At 35.3% G+C, this 26175-nt stretch overlaps 8 protein-coding genes across 12 annotated transcripts; 3 read left to right on the top strand and 5 right to left on the bottom strand.

The window, feature by feature from the left end:
• Positions 504 to 3838, top strand: LOC104712858 (nucleolin). Of its 3 annotated transcripts, none has more exons than XM_010429856.2 (9): positions 504 to 691; positions 1333 to 1798; positions 1895 to 2011; positions 2115 to 2255; positions 2338 to 2517; positions 2620 to 2821; positions 2961 to 3145; positions 3249 to 3334; positions 3438 to 3753. In XM_010429856.2, the coding sequence occupies exons 2-9, from the start codon at positions 1355 to 1357 to the stop codon at positions 3580 to 3582; spliced, it is 1500 nt and encodes a 499-aa protein (XP_010428158.1). In that variant the 5' UTR covers positions 504 to 691; positions 1333 to 1354; the 3' UTR covers positions 3583 to 3753. The 3 variants fall into 3 exon arrangements, with proteins under 3 accessions (XP_010428158.1, XP_010428144.1, XP_010428150.1); XM_010429842.2 differs by having other exon boundaries at positions 506 to 691; positions 1284 to 1798; positions 3438 to 3838; XM_010429848.2 differs by lacking the exon at positions 504 to 691 and adding an exon at positions 712 to 899.
• LOC104712849 (probable protein S-acyltransferase 12) lies at positions 3952 to 5744 on the bottom strand. 2 transcript variants are annotated; one of them, XR_002034355.1, is made up of 7 exons: positions 5393 to 5744; positions 5039 to 5240; positions 4848 to 4939; positions 4647 to 4773; positions 4445 to 4550; positions 4281 to 4346; positions 3952 to 4208 (listed from the first exon to the last, which is right to left on the bottom strand). XR_002034355.1 is itself a non-coding variant. In XM_010429830.2 (7 exons), exons 1-7 carry the CDS (start codon positions 5579 to 5581, stop codon positions 4092 to 4094), a joined length of 879 nt encoding a protein of 292 aa, XP_010428132.1. In that variant the 5' UTR covers positions 5582 to 5743; the 3' UTR covers positions 3952 to 4091. The 2 variants fall into 2 exon arrangements, 1 of the variants encoding a protein (XP_010428132.1); XM_010429830.2 differs by having other exon boundaries at positions 4445 to 4530; positions 5393 to 5743.
• LOC104712840 (GRF1-interacting factor 3-like) lies at positions 6040 to 7606 on the top strand. The gene is made up of 5 exons (XM_010429820.2): positions 6040 to 6188; positions 6430 to 6506; positions 6588 to 6699; positions 6792 to 7080; positions 7175 to 7606. The coding sequence occupies exons 1-5, from the start codon at positions 6108 to 6110 to the stop codon at positions 7300 to 7302; spliced, it is 687 nt and encodes a 228-aa protein (XP_010428122.1). The 5' UTR covers positions 6040 to 6107; the 3' UTR covers positions 7303 to 7606.
• LOC104712823 lies at positions 7742 to 9079 on the bottom strand. Of its 2 annotated transcripts, none has more exons than XM_010429800.1 (3): positions 8990 to 9079; positions 8257 to 8371; positions 7742 to 8159 (listed from the first exon to the last, which is right to left on the bottom strand). In XM_010429800.1, the coding sequence occupies exons 2-3, from the start codon at positions 8351 to 8353 to the stop codon at positions 8014 to 8016; spliced, it is 243 nt and encodes an 80-aa protein (XP_010428102.1). In that variant the 5' UTR covers positions 8354 to 8371; positions 8990 to 9079; the 3' UTR covers positions 7742 to 8013. The 2 variants fall into 2 exon arrangements, with proteins under 2 accessions (XP_010428102.1, XP_010428110.1); XM_010429808.1 differs by having other exon boundaries at positions 8257 to 8360.
• On the bottom strand, positions 10948 to 12565 carry LOC104712813 (transcription factor bHLH14-like). Its single transcript, XM_010429789.2, has 2 exons — positions 12163 to 12565; positions 10948 to 12074 (listed from the first exon to the last, which is right to left on the bottom strand). The coding sequence occupies exons 1-2, from the start codon at positions 12418 to 12420 to the stop codon at positions 11037 to 11039; spliced, it is 1296 nt and encodes a 431-aa protein (XP_010428091.1). The 5' UTR covers positions 12421 to 12565; the 3' UTR covers positions 10948 to 11036.
• LOC104712802 (auxin-responsive protein SAUR32-like) lies at positions 15248 to 16062 on the bottom strand. The gene has a single exon (XM_010429777.1). It carries the CDS (start codon positions 15862 to 15864, stop codon positions 15484 to 15486), a length of 381 nt encoding a protein of 126 aa, XP_010428079.1. The 5' UTR covers positions 15865 to 16062; the 3' UTR covers positions 15248 to 15483.
• Positions 21706 to 24689, bottom strand: LOC104712791 (proline-rich protein 36-like). The gene has a single exon (XM_010429767.2). The coding sequence runs from the start codon at positions 24597 to 24599 to the stop codon at positions 21834 to 21836; it is 2766 nt and encodes a 921-aa protein (XP_010428069.1). The 5' UTR covers positions 24600 to 24689; the 3' UTR covers positions 21706 to 21833.
• Positions 25340 to 26111, top strand: LOC104712781. The gene has a single exon (XM_010429757.2). The coding sequence runs from the start codon at positions 25396 to 25398 to the stop codon at positions 25972 to 25974; it is 579 nt and encodes a 192-aa protein (XP_010428059.1). The 5' UTR covers positions 25340 to 25395; the 3' UTR covers positions 25975 to 26111.

Genomic DNA, 26175 nt, shown 5'->3' with positions numbered 1-26175 from the left:
GAAGTTGTTAAGAAAATGACCATAAAAAAGAAAAGCTGCAACTTTGCAACTTGAGACACGAGGAAAGAACATAACCCATGTGACATGATTCCTACATGATCAGTCTTGTCTTCAACGTTACACATTACTCCAAAAACCCACCTAAAGATCAATTAAATGCTTCTAAAATAATATAGTCTAACACTTTAGGAAATATTTTACGTTATCAGCTGAGCTTAGTGTATGTTTATCAATTATCAGTTTATCACTAAACACCACTAAAGAACGTTAGTTGGATTAAAATAATTGAAAATGATGACTAGTAGTAAAGCGAGAGACACAAAAACAGCACGCAGTTTTCATCTCCCAGAGAAAAACAGCAGGGTTGGCAACTCATTAGGCCTCATGGAGGAACTATGAAATTATAGGCCCAATAGAAACAAGAATGGGCCTTAAGAAAAGTTTTGTTTTAGGGTTAGTGAAATGTGTGCGTTACTACTACATGTAATCATAGCCCAGCACGAGTGGGGGTAAAGAGGAGAGACGGGTGTCGTCTTCTTCCACCGGAGATGGAGAAATAAGCCGACGAAGTTTTTTTTTTTTAAGTGGAAAAAAAGAAAAAAAACAGTAATCGTCGGACAACCGAAGCGAAATCCCTAATTTCCCAACACGAAACACCAATTTCCCCATTTCGAAACACAAACACGGTCTGGTATGCCGAGAAAATTCTCCATTTCTACTTTTCTTATACATTTGTTTTGGTTGTTTCGTATGATTTTTTTTCTCTCTCTCTCTCTCACGTTCCCTCCCCTCACCCCCCAAATAAAAATAAAATAAAATAAAAAAGATAAACCCTAGTTTCTTTCTCTCAGCCTGTTTCAAAGTTCAGATTTTTACACTTTTAAATCTGAGCTAAGCTGGTGAGTAATTTGCTTTCTTGGTTTTGTGGGTTTTTCTAGTTACGATCTCTTATTTCATTGGCTTGCTTCGGCTATTGGCTTGATTCACAATTTGACTGCTTTATTATTAGTTAAAGTTGGATCTGTAATCAGAAATACACAAAACACACAAAAAAGTCTGCTCTTTTTCAAAGTTTTGATTTTTTTTTTTTTTATCGCATTTAGTTTCGTGGTAGCAATGAGCTTTTCTATATCTCCTGCCACTAAAAGAACCTAAATTTAGTTTTAACCATCCTTTCTTCTCCACTTGACTTTGCATATTCATTGTACAAAGAAAACGAATTAAAGAGCAAAATTCACATATATCCCCCTATAGTATGGTCCTATTGTATTTTGTTTTCACAGTGATTACCTGAGCTTCCTGGTTAAAAGAGTATGGTTATTGGATGATCAGATATCGTTTTGCAAGAGACTCAATGTCAGACGCTAGAGATAATGATGACCGTGTGGATTTCGAGGAAGGTAGCTACAGTGAGATGGAGGATGAAGTGGAGGAGGAGCAAGTAGAAGAGTATGAAGAGGAGGAGGAAGAAGAAGACGAGGATGATGATAACAACGCTGGCAATCAGAATGCGGAAGAACATGAGGTGGAGGATTATGGTGATAACAAAGGAGGGGATAGGGAAGATGGTCAGGAGGAAATAGCTGAAGATGATGACAACCATATTGATATTGAGACAGCTGATGATGATGATGATGAGAAACCAGCTTCTCCTATTGATGATGAAGAAAAGGAAAAGTATTCCCAGCTTCTTTCACTTCCTCCTCATGGTTCTGAAGTTTTTATTGGTGGGCTCCCAAGGGATGTTGGAGAAGAGGACCTGAGGGACCTTTGTGAAGAAATGGGAGAGATCTTTGAGGTTTGTATTGCTATAATCTTTGTGGCCAATTAAGCATGATCCTCTTTTTGTTGGTTCTGTATTTAAGGCTGACTTTTTAAAATTCGTTTTTATTAGGTGAGACTGATGAAAGATAGGGATTCTGGTGATAGCAAAGGTTATGCTTTTGTGGCCTTCAAAACGAAAGATGTTGCACAAAAGGCCATTGAGGAGCTGCACAGTAAAGAGTTTAAGGCAATCCCAACTGCTAACTGAAGCTTATTTTTATCGATCATTGCTAGTTGACATTTTACGTATAACTACTTCTGTTTAACCCATCTCTTTGTTTTTTATACAGGGAAAAACTATAAGATGCTCTCTTTCCGAAACCAAGAATAGGTTGTTCATTGGTAACATCCCAAAGAACTGGACTGAGGATGAGTTTAGGAAAGTCATAGAGGATGTTGGTCCTGGAGTGGAGAACATCGAACTCATAAAAGTAAGAAGACTTTAATCAATCTGATTGCCATCTTTGATCTTGCCTAATTCCCTTACTAATTATCTTTTTGGTGCTTGTGTAGGACCCAACCAATTCCACTCGTAACCGTGGTTTTGCATTTGTTTTATACTACAACAATGCATGTGCTGATCATTCAAGGCAGAAAATGATAGATTCTAATTTTAAGCTTGAGGGTAACGCTCCAACTGTGACTTGGGCAGACCCAAAAAGCTCTCCTGAGCATTCTGCTGCTGCTGCTCAGGTATTATTTAAATAATGCGTTTAAGTCAGTCAATCTGCACAAATCTTCTCTCCTGGAAGAGTTGGCACTTTTAAAACAATCTCTTTTTCGCTATGTACTCAGGTGAAAGCCCTTTATGTCAAGAATATTCCAGAGAATACCTCAACTGAGCAACTAAAGGAACTCTTTCAGAGGCATGGAGAAGTGACGAAAATCGTTACGCCTCCTGGAAAGGGTGGAAAACGTGATTTTGGGTTTGTCCACTATGCTGAAAGATCTAGTGCATTGAAGGCTGTCAAAGATACCGAGAGATATGAAATCAATGGTGAGTTCTTTACGACTCATCTAGAAGTCAGCTATTAAGTAACATGAACGTGATGCTTTCAATTTGTCTTTAATAGTGTTTGTTTTTCGTCTCGAGAGATGTTATTTAGTAACACATTCTACAAACTACTAAACTACAGGTCAGCCGCTAGAAGTTGTGCTTGCTAAACCCCAGGCTGAAAGGAAGCATGACCCTTCTTCCTATTCCTATGGTGCTGCACCTAATGCTGCCCCCTTTGTGCATCCCACATTTGGTGGTTTTGCTGCGCCTCCTTATGGTGCTATGGGTGCTGCGGGCTTGGGTATTGCTGGTAGTTTTAGTCAGGTATATGTGCGTCTAGGGAAGAGCTGTATGTTATCTTCGAGCAGTCTTTATCAGCAAGTTATTTTCGTGTGTAACGTTTTATTTTAATTTTTGCATTGAGCAGCCAATGATCTATGGTAGAGGAGCAATGCCAACAGGAATGCAAATGGTTCCAATGCTTCTTCCCGATGGCCGAGTTGGCTATGTTCTGTAAGTTGATGGTTCTGTTAACCGATGTTGTTGATCCTTCTCTTTGGAGTCATAGTTGCATTTGCTTATACTATATTAATAACCAAAATGGATTGTTGTGCAGGCAACAGCCTGGTATGCAGATGGCGGCACCACCACAACGACCCAGAAGAGTTGACCGGAATAACGGCTCGAGCGGAGGGTCAGGCCGAGATAACAGTCATGACCATGATGGTAACCGAGGAGGCCGAAGGTACCGACCCTACTAGCAACCATAGAGCAAATAAGCAAGTAGAAAAAGAAAAAGAGAGGTGTATTGGAGATTTGTTTGTAGTTTGTTTCTTTGGAGAACTTTGAAAGCTCTCTCTCACGTGTTATAAAATATGAAATCGAAACCTCACGGTTTCTGATTTGATATGGAGATTTCTGAGGGGATAGGGTGCGAGTGATTTGATCTTAAAGTATGAGACTTTTTTTCTCTTCTGAATAATACTCTTCTCATAAGGTTTTCTTTTTGCTCTTTCTTATACAGAACTTCTAAATGATAGTCTATATGACATGTAACCATTGTGCAACAACAAGTAACACAGAGTTGATCTCATAACATAATAACTTGAAATTGTCAAACGAACTCAGACTTTAAAAAGAAGGAAGGAAATGAATCAAATCAATTTCATTATACAACAATGTGTTATCAGAGTTCTTTTTTGACAACAGTTATCTACATTGGGGTGTAGTTGAAGATTTTTTCGACAATGAGTGGTTGATTTGTTTTCAATCAAGGGTCGATGTCCGAACGAGTTGGAAACTCAAGGCCTTGAAGGGAAGTTATGTTATCAAGATCGTCTTTAGAGTACAATGGGAGGAGCCAAAAGGCCTTCTTCTTCCCAAAAACCTTCACAAAAAAAAGAGTTTAATCAATTTGACTATTAATCCATGGAATGATGATGAAAACAAAAAGACTCACCTGCTCGAAGTTTTTCTTCTTTCCCAAGTCATATTTCCATCTAACTTCTCCATTTTTCTCATGAACCTAAAAAATAAGACAATATAGATTAAGAGAAGAGAACCGTATGTTGTTGAAGGTTTAAGATTGTTTGTAGAAGGAAACATAACATAGTAGAGACTTACCTCAACTGAAGTAATGTTGGATGAGAGAAGAGAAAGATGCATAACTACGAAACAAAGAAGGCTGAGAACGAACGCAAAGTTAAGAACTGCATCAAGGGGATAGAATCTGTAAGAAACATAAACAGGGAAAATGAGACCCCAAAAAAAAAACTTTCTGCTTCTAGGAAAGAGAAAGCGAGAAAAAAGAACCGTTTACACTCACCAAATGCCAGAACGAGGGAGGCTAGTTTACCAGGAGAAGAGGAATGCTTAACAGCCTGGCTGAAGAATTCGATAAAACTAGGAAGCAAGACTATAACGTCCAACAATGTCTCAAAGAAAGTATAGAACTACAGATATGAAGAAATCAGCAAATATAACTCATTCAAACACCATAAGATTAAAAACGGAAAGGGGTTTGTACCAGAAAGAGAAGGAAAAACTTGTAATTGCGTGCTCCAACACAATTGACAATCCAAACACAATGATGATCCATCTTGAGCACACATCTTTGACCTGCACAACAAAACCAAGTAAAGCTTTCTTCCTCTTTTATCACTAGAAACCTAAGCAGACCCCCACATAGTATTATTAGCAAATCGGATTTCAACTTACACACAGAACAATGATGGCAACGAGGCGGCTTAACATTACGGCATTTGGTACAGTAACCTAAAGAGCCAAAAGCTCCTTGATCTGTTGAAGTACCACCAGCCTCCAAACTGTCACCACCTCCCATCTCTCTTCTGAAACGCTCAGGAACAGAACCTGGGTCTGTAAAAACTGTTGCGAAGTAACTCCACAACAACATTATCAGCTGCAAAGGGAACCAAGCAAAGCATCATCTCATGAGAGAAATTAAGAGAGATCATTTCTATAAAGTCTTTAACAATGATCTGTTCAAAAGCTTAGAACTTTCAATTCAAGAGAAACAAAACCAAATCTGAAATGTTTAGAGAAAAGATTTACCAGGAAATGGAAAACGAAGATGATTAAGATTGCGAGGGCAGAGAGAGCTCCGTGGTCGCGGCGGATCAAGATCGGCCACCATGTGGTAACGACGACGGCGTAGTAAGATACAGCAACAAGTGCGAAGACGAGAAGAATCATGAAATAGCCGAGAACTTTTAGACCGGAGCAGAACCGGAAAAGGTTCATCTCCAGCCGAGTCAAAGGGAGAACAGGGACAGCTCTTCGCGTCCGAGCCGGAAACAACCGCCGTAAAATATCCGGAGCCACGGTTGAGGAATCGGAGTTTGCTTGCTTCGGTTGACGACGGTTGATTTGATTCTATCGCCGTTGTGGAACTAACTTTGGTATTCAAAGTAGGTAACCTTCTTCTTCATATAGAAGCTTTCATCATTTTTTTTGTTTAAAAGGCCCATTAATAGGCCCAATAAATAAAAACAGCGGTGGTCTATTTTTTTAAAGCCGACACGTGTACTGTTCGGTGGGGGACTTTTTTTTTTTTTTTTGGTCTTAAAATTTCCCAGAAACCTCGTCGGCGAAATTCAAACAAACCAAAAAAAAAGTCTTAAATTTTGAGGATAATCCAAAATATTCAATAATTTTTTGTCTTGCATTGGGGCGCTTAACAATTCTATCACTTATTAAATCGTGAGACGAAAGAGATACTTTAGGGTTTCACTGTTACAGTTTTGATTGGTGAATTTTAAAAAAAAAGATGCAGCAATCACCACAGATGATTCCGATGGTTCTTCCTTCATTTCCTCCTACTAACATCACTACCGAACAGATCCAAAAGGTTTTTTCTTTTTTTTTTTTTACTTTCTCTTTGATTATGTTGGTTTTGTAATGATGTTGCTTAGTAGTTTAAACTGTTTATGTTATGGTTTTTGAATAGCTTCGTATGTTCTGTCTTAAACAAGTGTATTTTTTTTCTCTGCTTTATATTCTTACTGGAATTGGAAAGTTATGTTTGCAGTGAATTTGACTTTAGAATCTGATAGTATTTTCTTGATCACTTGTTTTGTTGTTTCTTGAAGTATCTTGATGAGAACAAGAAGCTTATAATGGCGATTTTGGAAAATCAGAACCTTGGTAAACTTGCAGAATGTGCTCAGTAAGTTTTTGGATAGTCTCGTGTTCTTATTGATGGTATAAACTGGAATGTTAAAGAATGTAAGATTCTTGATTATGTCAGGTATCAAGCTCTTCTCCAAAAGAATTTGATGTATTTAGCTGCAATAGCGGATGCGCAACCTCAGCCGCCACCAGCAGCTGTACCAACACCAGGAGCCGTGACTCCCCAAGCAGTAAGTTTCTGTTTTGATCAGTAAAAATTACATCGATGTGAGAAAAACATTCGGGTTTTTATAGTTTTTGTGTGTGTTTTTGGTTTATGTAGATGCTTCCTCATCCTTCAGCAATGCAGCCACCACCAAGCTACTTCATACAGCAACATCAACAAGCTATGGGAATGGGAATGCCTCAACTCATACCTCCAGGGATGGTCCCTCCAAGAGGTCCGTTACAATTTGGTAACCCCAATCAACTTCATGATCCGCAGCAACAGTTACATCAACAACAAGCTATGCAAGGGCACGTGGGGATTAGACCAATAGGTTTGAATAATAACAACGGATTCCAACATCAAATGCACCAACCGGAAACTACTACTCTTGGCGCAAACAATTGTATAAATTTAATAACCATTTCCTCAAGGTTTTCCAGCAGTTTTGGAACTTATTGTCACTTTACTGATACATTTTGACCTTTGTTTACAAACAGCGGGTCCGAACGATGCTAGTGGTGGAGGTAAACAGGATGGGACAAATGTGAGCCAGAGTGCAGCTGATGAGCAAGGTGGTTCAGCTGCTAGACATGGCAGTGGTGATGCAAAAATTGAAGGAAAATGAATTGGAGGAAGAAGTAATGATGCGTTTGTTGATATTAAATAGGTTCTGTCTTTGTTTTTCTTTCACAATGATTGGAAAAGGTTTCATCAGTTTAGCATGTAGTCTCTATGAAGGGTTTTGAGACAGTTGAGTTTCAGTTCCTATGGGAATGGTTCGCAACTTCACATGTATTATTAACGCTGTTGTATGGTATTAGTGGCACCGGTTCAATGTGATGTATGAACCGGTTTATTAGAATAACGCTGAATTGTTACCTCCCGGTTTGTGAGAAATCAATTGTAATGCTTGAGATTTTTTTATCAAATCTAAAAATGCATAAAGACGAAAGCATTATTTTTTTGGTTAAGCCAGAACAAACACGGAATGAAAATAGAATTCGGTTCTCATTTTTGAAAACAAACCAAACCAAATATAGACCAACAATATTTTCAACCATCCATGTGAAAGTTTACCTGAGTTTTGTTTGCTCCATTTTCATTTATCGTCAAAATCACAAGAAAACCTTACAAAAAAGCCACGGAAAAGCTTGGTCTGAAATGTAATGTGTTATCATCCATCAACACAAATTATTACTAAAACCAGCTAGAGCAAATTAGCCGATCCTCAAAACCAAACACAAAAGAGCAAATATTATCATCATAATGAAGGAATCCATAACGAATGAGAACGATGCACCACCAGAAGGCAAAATCACATCACTCTTTCCAAAAGTTATTCAGGACGTGACTTGACGATGAAATTCTGACGACTGATAGGGTTCATCACGACGGGAGGACCAGCGGTTCTTGGCCATGCTTGGAATTTCTCCTCAGTAGCAGCCCACCATTCCTTGTTAGTAATAGTGCCCGGGGTAGACCCTGAGAGTTCAAAAACCAAACCAATTTAGCTTTCATTTTATATCATCACAAGTACCTACATTGTGAGTTCTTTTTTTTAGAGAATATGAAAACTTACCTCCAAAAAGCTTATCATCAGAGATAACTTTGTCACACAGGTAAGCTACTACTGCAGATCCCGCAAGTGCACCGACAATGTATGTACCTCTTGACATCCTTAACCTAAAAAGTACCTAGAGACATCATCAAGCCACTAATTCATTCATGTAGCAAAGAAACCAATTTACAATTAGATGCACAAAGAGGATTAAGTATACGGAACCAGCACACACACACAAAGAAAAGGCAAAAATGAACACAAATGTCAGATTTGGAGAAGTGGAATTCAAAATGAAGCTTCTTCAAGGCATTTTAAGTCAATCTCATAAAACATTTACATAACAAAGCTACTGAATTGAAAAAAATCATCTAACAATTTCTCAATCATAACGCAAACGAAGAACCTGATTGTGAATAATCTAATACGATGCGATCTACGAAAACTACATCTACCATTCGCACTAAATAACATGAGCTTTAATTTCGATGATGTGATAAATCTCGATTTAATTTCTTCTCATTCGCACTAAATAACATATCTCTGAGCTTCGGATTTTTCAACATGAGGCCTGAGAACGATCTATTGAAACATCGACGCAAAAGCAAGACCATAGATCTCGTGAATGACCAAAAAAACAAAAATCGAAACAAAACCACACAGACGACTAACAACAACAACAACAAGAAATTTATCAGATAAGATCTGAGGGAATCGATTTATCAAAGCAGAAACATCGATTTGTTTAACTTACCTGAATCGATTTCACAGACGACGACGCGAGAGAACGAACACACGGAGAGAGGCGCAGGAAATTTTCGAGAAGAATCGTTTAGGGAGGAGACGAAATAGTTATTTACGTTTTTCTCGTCAAACTTGAAAATGACCCAAAAGGTGTTATCGGGCCGTTATGGGCCATTTTGGGTTATTAATTTCATTTCGTATTGGGCCTGATATGCCTTCTTACACTTCAAAAAATAAAAAATCATAATTTTATGCACAATTTGATTTTTTTTTTTTTTAATTCATACATCCAACATTTTTTTTTACTGAGATAAATAAGATAAAACATAGAAACATATAAATATATATATAAGCCTTTTAAATTGAACAAATGGTTTTGCAAATTAATAAGCCTTATAGGTTTTATACAGGTTTATATATTTATAAAAAAAAAATACATGTTGAGTACCAAATTTAAAGAAGGTATACAAAAGAACCCACTAATTAAATATAATAAATTATATATAGGTTTATATATATACATTTATACAATTTTTCATGTTGAGTACCAACTATTTTTAATTAGTGCCAATAATTTTTTTTTTATGTGGACCTCGTGACACTATTGGCTGCAGCAGGGGATTGGAGAAGGGACCATGTGAAAGATAAATGTTTCTGACTTTTTATCAAGAAACTTTAATTTCAAAGCAGAAACTATATCGTATCATAGTTATTTAATAGACACGTGATATAGTTTGTTGCATATATAGCATATCTTCCTTTACGAAAAAAAGAAACCTAAAACCATGTATGATTAACAAATAAAACATACAAAATTGGCATATGTTGTGTTTCCTATGTGAATGTTTTGGATATAGTATGCGTAACTTTGTTGCGCACAAAAAAACATTTTAAACATTTGACTGCAATTAGTACTTATTGTTAGCAAACAAAAGAAATAAGAAATATACACAATCTATCTTAATATTTTTTAAGTACATTTTTGTGTCATCCTCTGTTAACTTTGTATCTAAACAAGTCCCAACTAAATTCTTTACAATCCTTACAACCAAACACAATCATTTCTTTATTTGATAATATTAATTTCTTAAAATTTATATAATGTTATATTAAAAAAGAATTCTCCTTTCACTTTTATTTAATCTTATATTTTATTATTTTAATTACTATTTAATACATAAAGTTAATAAAATTTTAGATTTTTTTCAGCATATGATGTGATTTGAATTTTTATAAACGGATATATATATATATATTTTAAATTTTTTTAGGATTTTTATAACTAAACAAGTATTTTCAGATATATTTTATTTTACATTTGAGTTATTTTAATACATAATGAATATTTACAATTAAAAGTTAAAATAACACACAATGAAATTATATTGTGCGAATGATTTGGATCAATATGAATATAAATTTAATTATCATTAATTTGGTGTTACACAAATAATTTATCACTTCATTATTTTGCTAACATTAATCAATATTAGATATATTAAATTGAGTAATTTATGATAATGTAAAGAATAAATTATTTTGCGGTAAAATGTGGGTTAAATACTATAATTAACAGTCAAATACACTTATATAATCTTACACTAAACAAAACTATCACATAAATATAACTTAAATTTTGATCTATTTGTTATAAATATTTGATTGTTAATTTTTTCATAATGCACGATATTATTGATTTATAATACAAACAAAAAACTAAAAGAAATGGACCGTGGGTTAAATCCTAGTTCAATTGGTACACTTTTTCTTTTCTTTGCATTATTGCACGTACCACTTTTTTTTCTCTACATTATTGTATGATTGTATCCTTTAATGTTTGTCGGTACATTACACAGTTTTGTACTAGTATTATTTTCCCCGGCCAAAACTGTTGTAAATATGGTTAAAGCTATATGGATTATGACTCGTAACTACAAATATTACATCCATTTGAATACTCATCGAAAGAAAAAGAAAAAACACTCAATGGCTATTGTTTGAAACCGACAACAAGAAAATAAGTCAATTAATAAACAAAGCATCATTATCGATTATCATTACGTATACACGGCTAAATTTAGCTTAATGATCTTAGCTAGGTTTCGGACAAGTGTGGTCCTTATACTATCTTCCGATCGTAATCTGTCTGGAACCAAAACAACAACGTCTTGAACCATAATCTGCCCCAAGCGCGACGCGTTCGCGTGTTGTACACGACAATCCATTTCCATTAACGTACTCATTAATGCACACGTAGGATGGTTCACGTTCTCAGTCTGAACCCTAACCACGGCTTCGTCTCCGACGACCTTCACTTCCACTTCCACTTCCAAATTTGATTCCGAAGGTCTTTGGTTGACCTTGTCGACGAAAGACGGAGACCTGTTGCTGCTGTCGTTGTAGTCTAACTGATCTGTCTCCGCGGTCAATATCGTCTTCAATCTCTTGATCTCAGTTTCGAGATCACTGATTTTGGTTTTAAGACTTTGGATGTACGAAACGGCGTCGGATAAGAGCGACGCTTTGTCCATTCCTGATACGTTTGGTACGATGGCACGTAGAGCGTAAAACCGGTGGTTTAGCTTCTCTCTCCGCTGCCTCTCCGCCTCCACGTGGGAAAAACCCGGCGAATGATGATTCTCTTTCGCCGTAGCTACGTCCGTCGTCTCAAGTTTCGTCCTCCGTATTTTTTCCGATGTGATTTGCTGATTTCCAATTTCTGAGTGATCTGATTCTTCCGGTTTACGATAAGAACCGGTTTGGTCAGTGAGTTCTAGGGTTTGGCCTGACCCGAACATTGACGTGACCCGGTTGATGAAGTTCCAGTTTTGTTTAATGAAATCAGACGAACCAAGTTCGATAATGCCATTGTGTATGGGTGCGGAGACGAATGTGTGTACCCCGTGAAAACTAGCTTCTTTAGCCCTCTCGTAGTTACTAAACCGGAGCTCGTCGAGACCGGTTAACCAAACCAAAGATTCGTCGGAAAGTTCCCTTCTCCGCGACCCATCTTCACCGTAAAAAGATGTGGCATAGAACAATTCAAGATCTCCACCGTCCATCATCAGCTCACACTCGATGCTCTTAGTTGTATGCTGAAGTAAGAAACAAAAAATAAAGGGTGAGAAAAATTCTATTATATTCTAAGATTTTTTAAAAAAGTTGAATAAAATAAATGTGAACATTTTCTTGGGATTTGTTGTTCTTGTTTCCACAGAAATGGCCGTCAACCCAAACCAAGTAAGACTGGTCCGATTGATCATCAATCATCTTTTGCCAAAAAATTATGTAAGCCCATTGGTCCGGCGATGTTTCCACGAGAAACCGGAGTTTTTGCTGAAGTAGATCCGTCGAAGACGAGGACACTATGGCTTGAGTTTGTTGCGTAATAGAGAGCATAGAAGAAGACAAAGATGGACAGAAAGTAGGATTATTATCCATTTATTTTCCCGACCACACCAATGAAGGATTGGATGAATAAGATTCAAAATAATAGAGAAGAAGATATAAATAGAAAGAAAATAAGTTTACTTTCGATATGTAATAACTCCTATTTTTATTCTGGTTTTCGTGATCACTTATCCTGTGATAAATATTTCAATATTACGTACATAGTCAGTCACGTGAAAACTGAATTGTTTTCCTCGTTTTAATGTTATAGTAAGAAGACAAATTATTGTTATTGCCCAAAAAAAAAAAAAGACAAATTATTGTTATCATCTTAATGGTCCAACTTTGATGAACTATATAGACAATATATTATTTTGGATTTTACATTGCATGATAATTAGAAAACAAAACTTATTTTAACAAATATGAAAAGGACTGGCTGGCAAAAAAAGGAAAGAAAAGGAATAGAACTTGAAATGTATGACGACTTTAACTTCGTGCAGTATAATGATTAATGACACAACAATGACATCTTAACTTATTAACACAAACTTCCATCTTACAAAATATGTCAAGTGCGTATATTTATTAACCAATAATATCTACTGAATGGCAAAACCGACGAATAATTCTTAGGACGTCACTTCACTACAACTAATCACATAATTAACCAAATATGTTTTAGCTATTTTATCACTGGGCACTACCATAAGTGAATATATTTGACTAGTTTGACAAGCCTTTTTTTTTTTTTTTTTGTCAAGGGTTTGACAAGCCTAAAAACATAAGTTTATAGTAGAAATGTATTATTGTCCCACAGTGCATGGTACGTGGTTTTGTGATGGTAGCATGCTAATGTATGGTCCCTACACCATTCACACACCCAAAAATATGATTGGATTTTAATTTGAAAAAATTGTTTCTTCTGCGAAACAACTTTATTTTGATACCAACGTGGCATATAAAAACAAAGTCACTTGGGTGACAAATATAATTAATTGTATCGTTTATATATATTGATAAAAGATCTTGTACGCAAACTTCGTGTTTGAAAAGGTTTTTAAAGGAATTTCGTGAAAGGTTTGCGTAGGAACCAGTTTACATGAATCTTACTATTAAATCCTATGTGGTACTGAGAACTCGGTTTAAACTTTAAAGGTTCGAAGATAAATGGCCAAGGAAACTAATGGATTCAACATACTCATTTTATTTGATGTCATCATTTTATACCAGGCACATCACTTTTTTTTATTTTTTTTGGTGACGACACGAGTCACATCATGTAATGAAGTTGTTCAACTATTTCATTATTCTCCAAAGATAAGTTAGAAAATGAGGTGAATTATTGAATTATACAGAGAACAACATCAGAGAGTTGGCCATATATATTGATTTGGCTACTTAGTTGGGGAGACGTGAACTTGAAAAGTTTGAGTTTGAATAGACATCCAAGAGGAAAGCCAAGCGCAAGCTCTATCAAATGGTTTACTTTATCGTAATCACCTGTTTTAAGACTTTTTTTGGCTTCCGACAAGTTTGTAGCTACATTCATCGACAAGTCCTTTTTGCAAACCTCTAGAGCTGTTTTCACTTCACCTTCGTCTTTCTTTGCGGATAAATCCGTTATGTTGCTACACCAATTATTAAAGAATTGATAACATACTAGAGGACATATATTAATATATATATAAGAGTTACTATAATATATATTTGGTTGTAAGTGAAAACTTGCTTGATGATGATATGGAGGTGAGCGTCAAGACATTGTAGGATGATGCCAGCGATGCCAACAGGGTTGGCTTGAACGGATGTTGGGTCGGATTCGAGACATTGCATACATATGGATGGGACTTGTGTATTGTGGCATTCATTTATCATCAGGTCCTTCTTGGCGCATATCGATATTGGAGAGATCACTAGAATTGTTAACAGGAGAAACTTGATCATCTATGCTAAGTATTTTCCTATTATTGTTTAATGGTTATACTATATTTCTTTGAGGGGTGCGAATTTGCTCGTCTTATTTTACTCCATTTGGGTGAAAAGCATATTAGACCTCTCTTTTTAATTATAATATCTCACTCCATTAAATAACAAAGTAATCTTTAATTTTGAAGATATTTTAAGTTAATTTTTTAATTTAAAAGATTTTTTTAATTAATTAATTTAAAGATATTTTATGACTGTTTAAAATAACTTTTGGTGTTAACTGTCTATAAAAAAGACTCATTTAGAAATATGTTTTCAAGCAATACTAAAGCCCAAGATAGGCTCATAAACCTTATTTTTTGGGTGCAAACTGACCCATAAACTTATAAACATGTTTTAAACTCACGAAGAAGAATATACCTACCGGATCGTATTTTGTAGTGAGTGCGTTTTGCTGTTCTGGCCATACAGAATGGTCAAAGCCTCTCGTCCATTTCTTTCCACTTTCAAAATTCTTCGACCCATTATTATTTTTCAAGGAATCGTACGGGAAATTATAATCGAAATGAAAATTTCGGGTTCTTAAAGGGTAGATTTTACTTCACTTTCCTGCAAGTGTGTGATTTATAAAGTCTTTTCTTATAAATATCATAATTCATAAGGTTGTTTTGTTTTTACGACCGTAAAGATTGAATAAACAATTGAGTAGACAACAAAAATTTAAGAAAATTATGTATTCCTTTACTTGATATAAAGAAGCTTCGTACGTTTCCACATATGCTTATCAACGTAAACGTAACATAGAAGTTATATTTTTGGTATATATGTATATGTGTGATAGAAATAATAGAACTATTAAATTACCTTTATCAAAACATGAAAAAACCATTAAATTACTTCCTTGTCCAAATGATTCATCTATTGTAAAATACTAGTTGGAAAGCCAAGCGAAACTAAAGCGTTTTCTCGACATAAGCGTACAATTGATCATCATGAGACATATATATGTACTTTAACAAAATAAAATAAAATGAAACATAGTATATCTGAACAACAACAACAACAACAAAAAGCAACACAACTAGATAAAGATGAAACGAAGACCGATATTTATTTACAATCAACAACAACATGAGATAATTATACAAAATATATTTTTATTTTAAAAAAGCCAAAACAAAATCATCAAACTTTAAAACACCGGATGAGATGGTTGTGATGATGATGGTGGTGATGATCAAAGAGATTATGACCGAGAAATTTAGTGTTTTCTCGATCGATCAATCCTCGAACGTACCTAAACTCCTCAACGTGGCAAGGGATCGTGATCGTCCCTTTTTGCGCAAAACCAAACTCTTCTTCAGCTTCCTTCAAGAGTTGTCCAAACAAAGGATGATTAAAGTACAAAACGGGAATCACAAATCTCTCTTGCTCTTCTCCTTGTCCTACCTTCACTGCCAAACACCCTTTTGGTATCCTTTCATGATCATGATGATGATGATGAGGATTATGGAGACGTGGGATGTGGAAGCTCCAGTGGCTCATGGCTCTGTCTCCGTTACCCATTGGATGAATATATATTAGTATAGATAATAATAGATATATGTGGTTTAGTTAGTTTGTCGCCATGGTTTCTGTTTCTCCCATGTTGATTTATTTTCTCGAGAAACTGGTTTTTGTTTTGCCTAGAAAGTAGAGGAAAATAGCCAGGGTTCTTGGATGGTTGCAAGAGATGGATGGTCATTTGCTTTGAAGATGAGTCTCTTTGAGTGGTTTTAAAGAGAACTGATGTTATAGCANTTGCTTTTTTTTTTTTTTTTTTTTTTTTTTTTTTTTTTTTTTTTTTTACGTATTTGGGCCGAATTTGAATACCTAATAATATAACTTTTTTAAAAAAGTATATCGAATATAATTTACTTGAAATTTAAGCACTGGAACAAACTTTAATCTTATCCTAAATGTATACTTATATATATTATGATGTACTTTATTTTTTGTTCTTTTTCCTTTTTGTCATCATTAAAACTTAAACTTAAGTGATAATCCACCTAAACCCAAGATTAACGGAGATGATGACACACATGTATGTGTATTTGTAGTTAATATCCGCATCCACTACGATTGTATACTGTATAGATATCTTAGTACTAAAAGATATATAAGGAAACTGTGTACAAAGATTAATTTGATCATGTTTGTTACATTTTGAGTATTCAAATCAGATATATTTTTAAAAGACAGATTCAGGTTTGAAAGTTGTAACATCCATCAAACTAAAACAGAAATTTATGTGTTGCAAATATTTGATATATTTGGGTCAGATACTCTCTTGGTAGCATGGTTTCGTGTTTTTCATTAACCATGGTCTATGTTTTCCTGTTTATGTGTAGGTTTGTCTCACTGTAGGTATCACTCCAAGTTGGAGCTAATGGTTGTAATCTGGTTCCCCAGTTTGAAGTTTTAATGGAAAGGTAAAAAAAAAAAAAAAAAATTAGCAACTAAGTCATATCATCTCTAAATACAATTAATATTTTTGATATATAATTATATTTCAAATACCCATTCAGTTCTCGGTGCTGTGAACTGTTTCAATTTTTCGAATATTAGAGCCGTGAATCGTTCGGATAGTTTATCAATTCCAAGTTTGGTTTGGTTTCTTTTTAATCAATTTCGGTTTGTTTTCTTTGGATTTAATTTTTTTGCCCATATCTAAATGTGACATCCATCAAACTAGAACAGAAAAATGTGATATTTTCACGAAATGTTTATTATATATTGAATAGAAATATCTCTATCCGTGGAACGAATTATTAGAAGCCAAATATTTATTTTGAAAGAAGCATTGGGATTTTTTTTTGTTTTTTTTTGGCAAACAGAAAGAAGCATTGGGAGAAGGAACAAAAAAAAAAGAAGCATTGGAACGAATTAATGGGAAGTACGTATAAATTGTACAAAAAGGAAAAAAAGTAAAACCTCATTAGATTGTTGGAATATCTAGTGGAGAGAATATTTATTTATAGGTAAAATTCCCACTTGAAATTAAAAATATATTATGCGAAAATGCTTTTTCTAAAATATTCTTTTCGCCAGCCAGAAAATTAAAAGTGAAACGTACCGTCAGGCCCTATAAGTTTGAGTGTTTGACATAATCGATTGGGTTTATTCATGGGCTATATATATTACTTTGGTTATAAACATATTTTGCTCGATAAACGCAAAAAAACAAAAGACTTTTCTCAATCTCTCTTTTTGCTATTTTCCCCCCATAGTCAAAAGCTTCAATTTCCCGTGAATACTATCATATAAATCACGGGAATAAATATGGTTATTTTGAAATATATCTGACTTTTATATACATAAATAACAATAAAACATGTTGTGTTCAGATGTAACATGTCTTTCCCCAATAACGCCAGAATATGATGTTTATAACCTATATGGATAAAAATATCATGTTACGCAAAACCGATTGCCTTCCCACTTAGAAATTACGAATTATATATCTCTAGTTAAACAGGCATATAGTAACTATTATGTTAACCGGTTTCCTTCCCACTATAATCGATTACGAATTCTTCACTGAAAATGTTATTTTCTCAAAGAAGAGACTCGATCCGTCATCATAAATTAAATATATATAGGCGTTAGCATTTGTAGTCGATTAAGTGGGAAGGATCATTTAAAATGGTTTTTGTAGTTTTTGCCGACTTGTACACAATGCAAGAAAATGATTATTGTATCAATCAGCATGGAAACAGTTAGAGAGAGAGAGAGAGAGAGAGAGAGAGAGAGAGAGAGAGAGAGAGAGAGAGAGAGACAATGTTCATCAAACAGCTAAAGGAAGACATTGTCAAACCAAAAGAAACAATCCATGAGTGATTGACGGCATTTAACATGTTGAGGGGAATGAAGCCTGGTCCGACGATACCATATATATGTACATTATTACACAATCGTATCATGCATATCGTAATATCAGGATATAAACTTGTGTATGGTGTGATATGATATCCTCGATCCAAACAACATTCCCCACAACGGAAATAGCCTCTCTTCATGATAATCACACAGTCACAGCTCAATCTTAAAGGAGTAATACATAGAGAGAGAGAAAAAGACAATAGAGGGAGAGAGAGAGAGATGATCTGATGATGGTGTTATGATGAGGGAATGATGAGGAGGAGGTGGTGGGCTTTTAAGAAGACTGAAACAAATCGTCATTCCAAAACCCTAGCCCTTGCCTTGTCTTCTTTAAAAATATAATTATTTTTGTATTCATTTTAAGTAACCCACGTAATTAATTAGTTCTCAGCCGACATGTTTTAATTGAATCTTTTGCATATTCTGCGATTTTTTTTTAATTTCCTTATATTAAAAATCCAGGAAAACAGATTATATGCAATTGGTTGAATTTAATCTATCATTTATAAACGAAGCATATAGACATATAGTATATGAAATCGAGAAATAAAGAAGGCAAGAGAAAATCGTCAGAGTAGTAGTTGGGTACATTGAGGATGACCAGTTGTAGAAACATATTTATTTTTGTTTTACTTTTTAGGTATCACTGCCAAGTTTCCATTTTATCAGGCCATCTTTATAGGCATAACACCAAGGATGTTCTTAGTCCAAAAAATTAGAAAAATAATGAATAGTGACATAAGAACACCAAGATCAGTTCTTAATGTAGAACTGTTTTTGGCTTAGTTCTAAGCTGATGTGGCAAGCTGTGAATGGATATTATTTTTTGTAAACAATTTTTCACAAATTAAAAGAGGATTTGATTGAGAATATATAGAATAAATTTGAACATTAAACTATATATTAATAAATAAAATGTTTGTGTGCTTTAATTAAGTAATATGTTTGTTTTTTTTCTTTTTTTTAATGTTTTTTTGTTTCATAAAATTTTGGTATTGTATTCTGAATTTTAGTACAAGTTTTATAAGTTTGCAATTTAAATGTTATTTTATAAGTTTTTATAATTGTAATATGTTTAACATTATTATATTATTAAATCTTATGATCTTAAACATGTTCCCCCAATAACTAACTTTTTAACAAAAGATCTTAACTACTGATCTTACATTATTTTCATAATATATTTACTCTAAGAACACCCAAAATAGTTCCCCCTATAAAGATGCCCTCAGTTATATGCACGTTTCAAAAACTTAATTAATTTGCACTAAAATAAATACACATTTCAATTAGACAGTAATACATAAAACTGAGAAATAAAATTACAGTATAAATTTTTAATTATATCACACATCAGTTATCAATTAGCATAAAGTTATCTTTGTTTTATACGTTTTTTGCGTGTAACCTCGTAAATTCGTGATATTTTGATTATGGGTAAGTGGCAAAGAATGTAAAGGCCATATTAATATGGGCACAATAAGATAATTAGATAAGTTGCAGAATGAGGTCTAAGCTAATTGGAAGTATTAGTGGAAAAAGTTGTTCAACGCGAAGACATTACTCTTGTTTCTTTATGGCATGGGGTATTTTTTGACGTGGAACTTCACGCCACTGTCTACAACGATAGATGCATATATGTATGTTCCCAATAGTGTTTGAATTTAAACACAGATGTGTATGCATGCATGAATAGTAGTCTGGCGACGACTTCGTTTTTGGTTACATTGTAATTAGGGAAGTAATAAATACTACAATAAAGCATTCTGTCAAAAAGTTTTGAGGCATGTTTGTCTCTACATGCTCTCTATAATGCCATCCAGCTCCTTTTAATTAAAAAACTACTTCTGATTTTGATATATCCGGTCTCTGGCTTGTATTTGTATTCTTTTTTTTTTTTTTGGGTTTCATTACTAGTAAAAAAAAATTAATCAAAAACGTTCTATTGTTTGTGGCTGTTGAAAAGAAATGATAGGTTGAGAATTCGAATGTTAATTCTAGGTTTAGTTTTTGGTTTTCATACGTCTATGTAGGGTAGAAGTTATACCGTATAACAAATGTTACGTACTAGCTTCCGTTTTCGAAAGTGAGACTATTTTAGATTGCACATCAAAAAAAAAAAAGGTGAACAATGTATATATTGCATATCATGGGAATTTGTATTGTGATTTGACTTTTCATTTAACATATCAACTGTACCAGTTTGACCAATGACCAACAGCTGTATATAAAAAATATACAAAACAAAATAACATTATTTATTTTGATATTTGTATAAAAATCAATCAAGAAGTTGATTAAAATAAAACCAGAAAAATTAATAGAGTACATATATAAGTGCATAAACGTAAGTATAATTCTTAGTGGTTAATAGTTTCTTATTTAGAACTAGATTAGGACCCGTGCTAGAGCACGAGTTGAAATTCCTTTTATTTATATTGTAATTTTTATATAAAATACAATTTATGTGATTGTTTTTAAAAGTTATTGTGAATAAAACATTATGCAATAAAATCATATGCTAAATATGAGGACTTAAATTTTTTTTGAGATTTTGTTACTCGTATCATTGAAAATCACTTTTAATCTGCAGAAGAGAGATTAATTTTTGAGATTTTGTTACCTATATACCCTGTGGTTAATTAAATATTCTGTAGAGATTTTATTTTATTTTTTGGAATATTCTTTCTAACAAGATCTGGTTACAACCTATATAACTTATAATCTATCAAATAATCAAATAATTAATCTTATAATCCATATTATATAGTGTACACAAAAAGTTGTGTACTTCCGTTTTATTATATAGGGGATTCATAACATGATATTTTTCTTCTATTGGCCGGCGATACATAGGTGCAACAACTGCATTTGCACATTAACACCAAATGTTTTCATTATATATATATATATTTATTTAATTATGCCGAATTTATATCTAGAAAAACTCAAATTTGTTTTTAAGTTTAATTTTGATGCCCAAACTTAATACACAAATGAATAAGCTAGCTCAATGAAATACAAACCCNTTTTTTTTTTTTTTTTTTTTTTTTTTTTTTTTTTTTTTTTTTTTTTTTTTTTGACATATTTTACTTTTTTTTGTCCTATATTTGGGTAAAAAATAGGATTTTTCTTGTAGTCGCACCGGGTCATCCCAATATGAGTGCAAGGCAATACAATAGTTCATTCTTTACATATACATATACACATACAGTTACGTACTTACGTTTACACGAATGACCCTGCCCCTGAATCCCCTGATCCATATAATTATAACATAACATTATAACGTAAACTAAACTCATAAAGTCATAATACAGGAACGTAATACTAGTAATGCATGTTGACAACATCAAAAAGAAGATTCGATATAGATATAATCATATTATTGAACTTCCCTTTTGTCAATTGGGATGTGGTTTACGCTAAGACATGTGTGCCAAAAAAAAAAAGGCGTATAAAAGATTCATTTTCTCCAACGCGAGGTTCAGTGGGCCGAATCTGTATATTAACCAAAAGGCCCATTTTGTAATGGCGCCAAATTTTTGTTACATAACTCATGATGATATCATATATAGATTTGCATATACATACGTGTGAGACAAGTCACAACACTAAAACACTTTTGAAGAGAAATCACAACTATGACCAGAATCTATGGTTAAGTGGACGCCTGGTTCATGATCGATGGATGATGAATCAAGCGATAGAGACGTGTTGAGTCCTTGGACGTTACTGTTAATGAACATCATAATCATTGGCTCTGTTTTTTTCTCTGAACAAATTGCTTTTTCCCTGTTTTTATTGTTTATTTTTCCGGTGATATTCCCTGTATCCGGTTCTTCATTCCAAGTTGGAACCTTCGTCATGAGCTTGGCGTCTTGTTTCTCTGGATTGTGATTTAGATCCTTGTTATGATCTGGCGAAGTGTGAGATTCAACTGGCTTAGGTTCAGTTTGGGGCAACGCTGGTTTAGGCGGCTGTGCGGTGATCGTGGCTGGAGAAATGGAAGGAGAGGGAATTGGTGTTTTCATTTGCGATGGTGGTAGCATTAGCATAGGTGATTGAGATCTGAGGTTTTCAGCAGCTTTCGAGGACAACAATGGTGTCGGTGTTGAATTAGGGTTTTCAGTATATTTTGATGGTGGTGGTGATTGGGATCGAGTACCATCAATTGATTTAGATGGCAGAAACGGTGGAGGCAACTGGTGTTGTGATTTTTTAGTATCGTTTAGTGTTGACGGCAAAGACGGTGGGATTTTGGCTTCTGGTGGTGGTAAAGACGATTGAGATTCAACAGAATCAGATAATGATGGTGGCGGCAATGTGTGTGATTGGAACCGAGTTTCATCAATAGATTTAGATGGCAGAAGCGGTGGAGGCGGTTTGGATTGAGATTCTTGAATAGCGTTTTTTAGCGTTGAAGACGGAGACAGTGGGGTTTTCGTTTCTGCCGAATGAAAAGGCGGTTGAGGTTCACCAGGTTTTAATAACGACGGTGGTGGCGATGATCGGAGTTGAGTTTCAGCAACAGATTTAGACGGCAGAGGCGGTGGAGACGGTTGGGATTGGAACTCTCTATTGACTTTTGGCATTGACGGTGGAGTTTTGACTTCTGGTAGTTGTTGAGATTCACCGGAGTTTGCCAATGACGGTGACTTTGCTTCCGAGAGAGGCGTTGACCGGGAGAGAGTTTGGTTAAAAGATTTAGACGATAAAAGCGGTTGAGGCGGTTGCGATTGGGATTTTTGTGTAGCGTTTAGTGTCGGCGATGGAACGTTAGCTTCCGGTGGTAAAGATTCACTGGGTTTTGACAACGACGATGACGGTGCTTCTGATAGAGGCGATGATCGGAACATAGTCTGATTGATGGATTTAGACGGCAAAAGCGGTGGAGGTCGAGATTTGTCTGTAGCGTTTAGCGTTGACGGCGGGGACGGTAGATTGATAGTTTCCGGTGGTGGCAAAAACGGTTGAGATTTACCAGATTCTGATAATGACGGAGGCGGTGATGGAGGCCTTGTTTCATTAATGGATCTAGATAGTGGAGGCGGTTGGGATTGGGGTTCTTCGTTAGCGTTTAGCGTTGATGGTGGAGGCGGTGATGTTTTGGCTTCTGGTGAGGGTAAAGGTGGTTGAGATTCAGTAGATTTTGATAATGACGGTGGCGATGCTTCTGACGGAAGCGGTGATCGGAACCGTGTTTCATTAATAGATTTAGACGGTGTAAGCGGTTGGGGTTTTTCAACAGCGTTTAGCGTTGGCGGTCGAGACGGTGGATATTTGGCTTCTGATGGTGATGAAGGCGGTTGAGTATCACCTTTCCCGGACGGTGGTGGTCGCGATGCTTCCGACGGAGGCGATAATCGGAACCGGGTTTCGTTGATGGATTTAGATGGTAGAAGCGATGATTGAAAAATTTCGTTGGTGTTTGTTGTTGACAGCGAAGACGGTGGTGTTTTGGCTTCTGGTAAAGGCGGATGAGATTCTGATAATGCCGGTGGTGGTGGCGGCGAAATTGACTGTGATTGGGAAATATTTTCATCAGTGCGCTTAGACGGGAGTGGAGACGGTTGGGATTGGAATTCTTCATCAGCGTTTAACGTTGACGGTGAAGATGGTGGAGGAGTCATGGCTGCTTGTGATGTTTCTGATAATGTTGGAGGCGATGGTGGAGTAGACAGTGGAGATGTTTTGGAATTGAATTCTTCATTAGCGTCAAGCATTAAAGGCGAAGAAGGTGGGGCTTTGGCTTCGGGTGGTGGTAAAGACATCTGAGATTCTGGTTCTGACAATGATGGTGGTGATGCTTGCGCTGGAGATGATCGAGGAGACCGTTGAGACTGAGATTCTTCGGTAGGCTTTAGCGTTGACGGAGGGGACAATGGCGTTTTCGCTTGTGGTGGTGTTGTTGGTGTAGGAGGCACCAAGGCTAGAGATTCAGTGGATTCTTGTGGCGAGTTAGGTGGTGATTCGATTAGTAGATTTCGATGTGTTTTGACATGTTTTGACATCAGTGGCGGTATTAGCGGTGAGGTAGGTGGTGAGTGGATAAGTAGACTCCGATGTGTTTCGACATGTTTTGACATGAGTGGTGGCATTGGCTGCGAGTGAGGCTCTTCCTTTGATTTTGGCGATAATGGCGACAATGTTGATGACTTTGCTTGTGGTGGAGAGCCGCCGCTGTTTTGACGGGATTCGATAAAAGGAACTGTTGATGTTGAAGGTATCGGAGGTGACTGTGGTGGCGATTGAGACAATGTTTCTTGAAGAGTCATTCGTGGTGGCGGTGGTTGGTGGCTGACGTTTTGACGTAACTGGACAAGTCTAGCTAAGTTTCCGAGCCGAAATCTCCGGCGAGACTGCCGATTATTAAACATTATTCTCTCAACTTTCACTAAATTTATTGGATGATCGGTGTGAGTATGTAGAATTTGTTTCCATACGTTTGGTTCAAATAGATAAAGCTAAAAGCTCAAGAACGAGAGGAGACAACTTTAGCCTACACGAAACATACCTTACTGAGACAAGTATATTAGTAACACAAAGAAAAGTATTGGATTCACTTTATTATATACGTTCTTCTCATAAATTACTACGTGTTCAGAATCAGATACCTTTAATTTTCTGAATTACAAAATTGACCCATTTAATATATATACGCTTATTAAATTTAGGAATATGTGATTATACAAAAATAAACTTTGATTAAACAAAATCAACTTAGATTTTTTGGAATTTTGATAGGATTTTGTTAGATTTTAAGAAAGTTGTGATGATTTATGGTAAAATTATTTCAAATCCCACCTAAACCATGAGATTTGGATTTCTGTATTTTTAACTAAACAAATCCTCTTAAATCTTCCTGAATCTCTAAAATTTATTAAAATTCAAATCCACAAACAGTTCAATAATTGTGGATTTTAGGAGATTTTTAAAAATTTATGATTGAATAACATAGGATTTGTAAATTTTACACAAATCTCTTAAAATACAACCCATCAGTATTTTATTGGCAGTTTTTTCAATTATGTACGTTACGATATTTTTAAAATTGTCAACAATTTTTTTTTTAATACATAAAAAAACGAAATTGAAATATTTATATAACTGTAAATCATCTCCGGGTGGATAATATGTAAAAGGACTGCAATTTTTTTCATTTTATCGTCAGCCATGGATACTCTCTCAGCCTCCGTTTCATCCTTCAACCTTCCTTCTCTCCCTCCACAGCCGCAACCACCGTTGAGATCCATCTCCCGCCGCTTTAACTCCACAGTTAACGCCGCCGCCGCTTCATCTACCAATCTTTCAAAACCATCATCGACGTCTTCACCTTCTTCATACTCACACAACATCAACAAAAATCCTAGTTTCTCCAGAGCAATCTCGTTTGCGCTTCCGCAGACAAAACCCTCGAGAGTTGCTCCTCCTCCGGTGCACGATAAAGCGGCCTCAGGGTTTGCTGCGGCGCTCGTGAGCGTTTGTCAATCGAAGAATTGTCTTGGTCGGACTCAAGAAGATGTCAGAAGATTGATGGAGTTTCTTGTGGGAGAAGATAAGAAGAGGAACAAAGTCATCTTAGTCAATGATGTGGTTGAGAGAGGCAGATTTGGTAAACACATGAAGGGCTTGGTCAAGATGTTGATGACAAGAGGTAAATCTGGGATCCTGGTTGACGTTTTGATGGAATTTGAGAGAATCTGTAATGAATTAGTCTTTGTTGGTTCAACAAAACTTGTCCGGGTTGCTTGATCATACATAACATATTGTAAAAGAGTTTATTATTATCAAATCCAAAGTTTGCTTCTTTGGTTGAGGTCTTAACTGAGTTTGAGCGTATATGTAATAGATTTTCTTAAGATTATAACAAATCCAAACTTTGTTTTGAATTATCATGCTTTCCTTTTCTTCATCTTCTGACTGATCTTTGGTTGAGGGTTTAATGGAAACTGA

Source organism: Camelina sativa, chromosome 2 (genome assembly GCF_000633955.1).
Source record: "Camelina sativa cultivar DH55 chromosome 2, Cs, whole genome shotgun sequence".
Classification (NCBI taxonomy): Eukaryota; Viridiplantae; Streptophyta; class Magnoliopsida; order Brassicales; family Brassicaceae; genus Camelina; species Camelina sativa.
The sequence above is the reverse complement of the archived record's forward strand: the minus strand, read 5'-3'. Positions and strand labels throughout refer to the sequence as shown.